The sequence below is a fragment of the Cajanus cajan genome, chromosome 11, assembly GCF_000230855.2.
Source record: "Cajanus cajan strain Asha chromosome 11, NIPB_CcT2T_4, whole genome shotgun sequence".
Lineage (NCBI taxonomy): Eukaryota > Viridiplantae > Streptophyta > Magnoliopsida > Fabales > Fabaceae > Cajanus > Cajanus cajan.
The window spans coordinates 29,881,620-29,890,151 of NC_138527.1; the positions used below are offsets into that span (position 1 = coordinate 29,881,620).

Below are 8,532 nucleotides of genomic sequence, written 5' to 3' on the forward strand. Positions count from 1 at the left end.
CCCAACTCGCTTACATCCTAATTTACACATAAGAAAAATATAATAATTTTTTAAAAAATACACATTTTCATGAAAAAAAAAATTCTAAAATGCTTAACCTTTTATAAATTAAAATTGTCTCGTAATAGAACAACAATTTCTCTTTTTTTTTTTTCTTTTTTTTTTGAGATTATAACGAGGTCTGTATTTATGATTTTGTATAACTCAATTAACATTAAAGAAGTATAATTGTAAAAATTAAAAATATAAAATAATAAAACTAGTATTAATTTATTCTCTTTTTATTTTTTTAATAATATTTTATGCTCATTTAAAAAAATTATTTTATGGGAACAATTCTTATTTTTTGGAGGGCTAAAAAAATATTTTAATAAATATATAAGTAAAACCTTAAACTCTTGTGGAGACAATTATTCCAAAAAGTCTACATGCATCTACCCATATATAATTGGAGAACAATATAAAATTGCTTTATATTTTATATTGATGATGCATCATCATTAAACTTTTTATTATATCACAGAGAATAAATGTGAATGTGATTCATAAAAAATGATTTTATTTATTATTCAAGATAATATATTCTACTTATTCTCGTTGTATGAAAAAACTTTAACAAATTGGATTCTTTAGTGAAAATGCTAATTCATAAACCTTTTGAAAAAGAATATATCTCAAATATTATGTGTCCATGTTCTAGATGAAATACTAACAATATATTGGTGCAAAGCAGAGAAGTTAGCCATATGAATTTTAGCCATCAGTTGTGGGACAAGTGATCCAAAAAGCTATCTGCAATGAGCGAATCAGCTTAAGGCGGCTTGCCTCCGGACCTTAGCCTTATAACACACTGGAATAATTGATTAACTCTGGTAGATGTCCACAGGTATAAATCACTGTCAAACTCTCCATATATGTTTATGTAATATTCCACACCTTAAACATGTACCATAGGCAAGGCATCAATTCCTAAAGCTTCTTAGAGTAATGCATCACTTGTTGCTAGCTATGATATGAATAACCAAGTTATATATATATATCCTCAATGTGTCTGTCTTCAAGGTGAAGCTTTTACAGTAAAAAGCATTGGATTCTCCAACAAAAATCACTTTTAGTTTTTCATTATTGTAAGATTCATTCATAATGGATAAGACAAAATGTGCCATATGCTTTGGCCATATGGAGTATTAAGATGTGGGACGTGCTATATATATTCCCCTAATCACAGCCCTCATTCAAAGGAACCAGCTTCTGTTATTGCAATCTATTCTATAGTTTCTGATGCATATGTTCGTCTTTCCCTATTTAATTTACCGTAGAGATTCCTTATGGTAATACCCTTTACATCCAACATATCATATAACAAAACTTACATACAGTACTATACATATTATCTTGGGAATTTGCGCGTATCCTGCAGATAAGTTCTTGAGGTCAATGTTATCATACGTCTCAGAGAGATTTTACTAACGTATTTGTTCAGTGTTTCATATTACTCATTGTTGCGTCTATCATATTTTAGACAACACAATAAAATTTACATATAGTGCTATAAATATTATTTTCTATCGGTATTAATTTTTATCAAAATTAAAATTTTATCTTAATAATATATACTGAAATATAATTAAAAAAATTTATTATATTTATTTTTATGATAAAATTTTAACTCTAATTAGATAAGTGCATCGATGATACTCGGTATAATTTTTGCAGCCGCAACTAAGAGTGGTTCACAAGATATATGTTAAAGCATGTATGTGTGTGGGCCATTAGTCTGGCAGCCACTGTTAGGTGAACATACATGGAATTAAAGATGGCAACATACTTTGATGAATAAGTGTTCAAAGTACAGGATTTGAGAAAAGCGAGGGAGAGAGAGAGAGTGAGGATTTGAGACTACAGAGAAAGTAGAGAATTTTTTTCTGTTGTGTGGGCTTTAATCCCCGGCAGAGTACTTCAATATTATAATGGTAATCTACTAATCTTGTATAACAATGAAGACCAATTTTATATTATTATCAGTCTAACATGAATTTGTGTAAAGCCAATAATGCCAATTGCCAATGTCAAGATATCCATATCTTATTTTAAAGAAATAATCTTTTTTTTTTCTTCAGCTTCGTGAATCGAATGATGCATATATTTGAAGTTTAAGCTATCCAAATTAAGTACACTATTAAATGCATGGGTAGGGATGGCAACGGCCACGAGTGAGGTCGGATACGAGTTTTATGATACTCGTCTTCGTTCCCGTTCTCGCGAGTTAAACTCATCTCGTCTTCGTACTTGTACTTGTTGAGTATATAATTTTCATCCTCATCTTCGTCTCTGTCGAGTATTAAGTATACCTATACCTGTATCTGTCAAATTTTTTATTTTTTATTTTTTTTAAATATAATATTTTTAAATTATTTTTTATTATATTATATTTATAATTAGGTTATTTCTCTATCTCACATTATAATAAATAATTACACATAATAAAATATTAAAATTCTTTAGCATAATTAAATTGAAAGTGAGTATTAAATTAAGAATGAAAACAGGGATGGGTATGGGACGGGTAAATACATACCCGTACCTGTACCTAGGCATGGCAATCTAACCCGCCCCTGTGGGTACCCGCCCGAACCCGCCCCGATTTGGACGGGGAAAACCCGTGTTTATCGGGTTCGGGTTCGGGTTTTCCCCGATTGATAAAATCGGGGGCGGGGCGGGGACGAGGATGTTAATACCCACCCCGCCCCCGCCCCCATACTCGCCCCCGCCCCCGCCCCACTTAATAATATAATTAAAAAATTATTTATATATATATAAACCAAAATTAGAAATATTTATATGTAAAAATTTATATTATTTTACTTTTCTTTTATTTTTTTAAAAACTATTCATATTTATTTAAAAGAAAAAAAGAAAAAAAATAGGAGCGGGGGCGGGGGCGGGGCGGGGAAACCCGAACCCCGCCGGGGGCTGGGATGGGGACCTAGATTTTACTCCCGGCGGGTATCGGGGGCGGGAGCGGGGGTGGTTTAATTTTGCGAGGGTCATGCCTACCTGTACCCGATTTAATATACCAGGTTTTACCCGAATCCGTACCCAGTCAAACTACGTATTCACCATCAAAATCAGGACAGGTTCACATATTATCTATGAATACGGATATATTTGTCATCCTGAGTTAACTTAGACATATCTATTTTTCTTTTTTATAACTAACAGGTAGACCTATCTTTCACCATATCGATGATAAAATAGTACTTACTTCATCCTAAAATTAGTATTAATGAAAAAGAATATTGAATGCCCACACAATCTAACATGTTTACGGTGTGATCTATTTTTTTTTCTTTGTTTCATGTACTTTTCTATTCTTAATTTACTTTTTGTAGCTTTACTTTATTGGTCAAATTAGTATAGACTCATTGCTCCTTTTTCGATCGCATGTTAGTTGTTTTTATTGTAGTAGTGTTTGTTGTGGCATGTGGCCTAAAACAAGCTTCGATCCAAGGGAGAAGTAAATATCCCAATTGCAGCTTTCATATCATAACTTGTATTTTTCTTTACGTATGTTATCAGATATTAAAAAAAAACTTAAGTTTTATATTGATTAAAAATAAGATATAAATTAAAAGTATATAAGTAAAAGTGACTTTTACTTTAATATTCAATTTGTAAGATTGAATTAAATTTATAAAAAAAAATTTTAAAGATAAGATGTTTGATCTGTGATTTATGTATGAAGAAGATTTTTTTTATGAGACAAAAGTCACTCTTGAGCTTTCTATATTTTGAAAAAAAAATGAATACCGTTAAATTATTGATTGTAAAATAACTATTGGAGGATATTATTGGTACAAAAGAAAACAAAATTGTGTACAATTAAAGAATTATCGTTGATTGGCATGTGAGAATCTTCGATACTATGCTTAGCAGCCCATCATAATATACAGAAAAAATTAATTATATATAATTTATTTCATGAAAGCGACAACTCGTGTTATTTCGGTTCCTTTATAAACTACGAGGACGATATACACATTTAAAATTGTGGGATTAAAATTATAAAATTCTTGTTGGAGAAATTAATACACACTAGATATAGGATAAAGAAAGGAAAAAAAATTAGCGTGGCTCAAAACCATAACATAGATTCGTGCTTGCTTCTAAGAGTTGAATTTTAAGGAGAAAATGAAGACAAAAAAATTATTTCAGATAAATATTCTTTGTTTGATATTTTAAAATGAAATAAATAAAATTATATATTAATATAAACTTAATATCTGATCTTTTGTTTAAGATGAAAATATCATAATTTTACTATTTGTTTGAGAAAAAGAAATAATGTCTTTTTTGAGTCCATATATACAAATTTTCCCTCCAAAAGTGGGGATATATTTGTTGCACTTAACTTTGTTTTTTCTTTTTTACCTTTTAAAATTAAATAATCTTTATAACAAAAGGTAATAAATAATTTATATTAAAAAATGATATAGTAAAAAGTTTTTTAATTAAATTATTTTTAATGTGTATAAAAAAACATTTTTATACACTCTTTTTTCATTCAGACTTTCATCCATACAAACGAGAAAAAAATCACTTTTTTCTTCTTATTTCTATTTATTCAAATAAACATTTCTATTTTTCATATACTTCTATCTTTTTTGTTTTCCCCATTAAATTTCACTTAATCTAAACAAATTATAAAAATTTGATAAGATAAAATTGTTAATAAGTTTAATAATTAGTATCATAAAAATATCAATTAAGGGATGTTAGACGATACAATTAGTATCTTAATAATCCAAATCGTTCTTTAATTTTGTTGTGCACTGAGGGGTTACCACATATATACACATGTCTCCACATTATCTGCTTTTTGAACACTACCCAAAAAGCCTCTCAACTAATGGAGACAACTGTGTGTATATAAATCCATGTCCATCCTCTTATTTGAACAGTGTGAGACTTTACTTATATTCCAACAAATTTCGCGTGAAAAAGATGAAAAAAATGTATAAACAAACTCTCTCTTTTTCTCCTAAACATAAATCAAAGTTGACATGACTTAATTTCAAATACAGTACGAATTAAGGAATTGATAATATAACATTTTAATTAATCAAAATGACGTTAAAAATACATTAAAAATCATGATATTTTAACAAGAGTGGATTAATAATTCTTTGACCAATGTCTGCTAGATTTTGTTATTCTTTATGAATTCAAATTTTATTCCATCCCTTGAGGATTCGAGAGGCTCTTAGAGTATAACAGCAGAGGCAAGGTAGGCAACCTATTATTTTCCTTTTACACCATTGTACGTAAAGAATGACAAGATAAGGAGTCTTTTGGAACCGTAGTTGCATGAAAATACACACACTCACACTCACACACAACATGAAAGCAAAAGAATTGTGTCGTATTGGGACCTTTCTCCGTATAAAGCAAAGGTTTGCCTCCATTCCACACCAGCTAAGCCCCCCTCTCTCAGTTCGAGAAAGTGCAACATAACATAATCCCTCCAACCTATAAAGAAAACCAACCACACCCTTAATCCTTTGCAGTAAAAAAAGTCCCTTCCCTTAACTCACCCTCCCCTCTCTCCCTCTTCAATCTTCTCTTGTCTTCTTCCTAGCCAGTTTCACTTCAATCATCACGCAATCATAGCCTTTTCTGTTTTTCTTTTCTCTTCATCATCTATGTCATAGCCTTCTTCATTCCTCACATGACATAAAACACATACACATAATTACGAACAAAGACTTGCATATGGGTAGTACTAGTACTAGTAGTTGTAGTTTTTTCCTTCCAAGGTTCCTTCGACCACTAGCAGTGGTGGGGCTTGTTTGTCTTCTTGTTTTGGGAAGCTTATTAGGTAGTGGTGAAGGAACAAGACAAGCAACTACAAAATGGTCTGAAGAAAGAGTCAAGCATGAGCCAGTGGTGGGTAGAGATAAGCCTGTCAACCGTGCTGAATTGGACTTCAACTACATGAGCAAAAGAAGAGTTCCCAATGGACCAGATCCTATTCATAACAGGTTTCTCTTGCTTTTCTAAACCCAAATAAGATACACAACTTACATGCTGTGCTTTTTAATTTCGATTTATGTCACTGTTCATTACTTAATTTGATGTATATTACGTTTCTTCAACGTTTTCTGCCACCAGACATGCATTACTTTTAATAACAAGCCATAGTACGTATATATGTACTAAGTTTAGTATATGATCATATTATTATCGTTGGAAATTCAAGTGTGAAAGAAAAAGGAAAAGTAAGGAGTAAGGGCCATATAAATATATATTTTCTTTTTGCTGTAACCATATATTTATGTGTGTGTAAATGATTGGAGTCCTTTTGACTCCCCTGTTCTTATCATGGATATGAGATCACCCTGTTACTTTGCTAATTATTATCTTTTCCCCAATTCAGTCTAAAATCTGCATGGATTATTTTCAAATATAGTACTATATTACTATTAACGTGTTTGGTTTCGCATCCTACATGTGTTTTTTCACGTTTAGTAAGAAGCTAATAGTTAGAGCTTTCACATCCAAACAAGTTATGTCTAGAGATATATGGTCATCAATTTCAAATTTAGTAGTTCTTGCCAAAATGAAGCTTAAGAAAAAAGGATGCAAACCCAACTGTGGGGGGTTGATTACCACGCTTTTAACTGTTACATTGAAATTTTGATTAAAATTCTCTCAACATGGATACTTCTTTATAATAGATTAATACATAAAGCCATAAAAGAAAGATAAAGTATATATAGCTAACAACTTTATTCCACTGCTTAATTAATCATGAGCAACTAAAGTTATTCATGTCATTCGGTTCTCTCTGCATGAAGAAGCTTTTAACCTTTTCTTTGTTGTCTTTCTTTATTTCTTTTAGCACAAGACACAAGCATGCATGGGGTGAGACTGAGACTTGCTATGAATTATGAAACTATGTCATGAATGTTGTTTGCTTGTCCATGCATTTCTACTAGAAATTGTATTGGTTTGCATCAAATACTATTCAGCTAAGGTCTAAGGATTATTTTGATTAAAATATTGTTTGATAATTGTGTTCAGGAGAGCTGGAAATTCTGGGCGACCTCCTGGCCAAGCTTAGTAACAAGGGAGATAGACAAGCTTCAGCAACCATGCAGAAGATGACACAATATGTTAGCCATTTACTTGTGAGAACTGAGAGTAACTTCATACATATATCCTTGACCCTGAGCTTCTTAGAATTCTAGCTTGCAAGCAAGGGCTAATCTCTAACTTGCGGTAATTAATTTGTTATGGGAAGAGTTATTGTGGCCTAAAGAGGGGGGGAAAGAAAAGTAAGGAAGCTTGTCCCACAGAAAATAACCTCAAAAGATAGTTTGATCAGTTTCTACTGAAACTGCAATTTAGAGCCAGCTTGAATACAACTCAGAAGCATTTTTTAAGAGTTTCTCTATTGAAAAAAAGAATTCAGTAAAAAAAACTCTTAAAAATTCTTTTAAGCTTGTATCCAAACATGTGATTAGTTAGTGTTTTTTGTTTTTGAACTTGTGATATGAGAGGATGGGGGGGCAGTGTCACAAATTTCAATGGAATGGAGATCAGTGCTTGCATGTAAAGCAATTAACGTACCTTTAAAGTTTAAAAGCCAGAAAGATGTTGTAGCAACAACAGCAGCCATGCATGCTTTTGGAGGGACTATACTTGTATGTTAGGGAAAAAAAAAAAAAAAAAGAGTCTTGGCTTTGGTTTGCTCACTACTAAGTTTGGGATTTCAGTTTTTTGTTTTTATTATTATTTATTGTAAAGATTAGCCATGAGTTCCTAAAGTAAAAGTAAATTCCACCATTTAAAGGTGTTGGCGCACCTGTAAAAGAAGGGTGTTTGCATCTTGTGTTAGTCTTTTTCACTAGATTCTTTGGTGGGGGGTGGTGAAACTGATTGGTCTTCGGTCCATTCAAACATTTTAAACTGTATTAGATTCCTATTATCTCGTGGCAATCAGAAGAGATAACAAAAAAGAATAGGATTATAAAATGAAGATGAAAAAAAGAGGAAACAAACAAACAAACGGTCTTCAATGTTTTAAAGTGAAAATTAAAGGATGCCCTGAACTCGAGCATTATTTTTTATGATGAACTGCTTTTTCTCCTGTTGTTTTGTTTTGATTGGATTGAGAAGCAAAGAATGTGTGCAAAGCAAGTGAGATTCAAATTGGGACATTTACCAAAAAGGGAAAAAAGGATAAATAATTTTGAACTCGTGCTTTCTTCATGAGATTTAATATGGGTCACAGACTAAACAGCTACTTGCATTAGTACCCCACCATTTTTCTTTAGGTATTCATAGGAAAATATGTACAAAAAAAGCATAGCTTATGTAATGCTCATAGTCCCAAGAAAGGTTTACTTTATGAATTTGGATGTCCCTCTTCGCGTTACGGTCATGACCCCTGTTACAAACAAGACCAGTAACTCATTGTTTCAAAGTGAGGATTATTTATTTATTTATTTATTTTAGTAGAAACTATAG

General features: G+C 31.5%; 1 protein-coding gene across 1 annotated transcript; it reads left to right on the plus strand.

Annotated features, from left to right (window-relative positions):
• Positions 1–5,325: 5,325 nt before the first annotated feature.
• CLE26 (CLAVATA3/ESR-RELATED 26) lies at positions 5,326–7,889 on the plus strand. Its single transcript, XM_020361893.3, has 2 exons — positions 5,326–6,041; positions 7,084–7,889. Exons 1-2 carry the CDS (start codon positions 5,773–5,775, stop codon positions 7,121–7,123), a joined length of 309 nt encoding a protein of 102 aa, XP_020217482.1. The 5' UTR covers positions 5,326–5,772; the 3' UTR covers positions 7,124–7,889.
• The last annotated feature ends 643 nt before the right edge of the window (positions 7,890–8,532 follow it).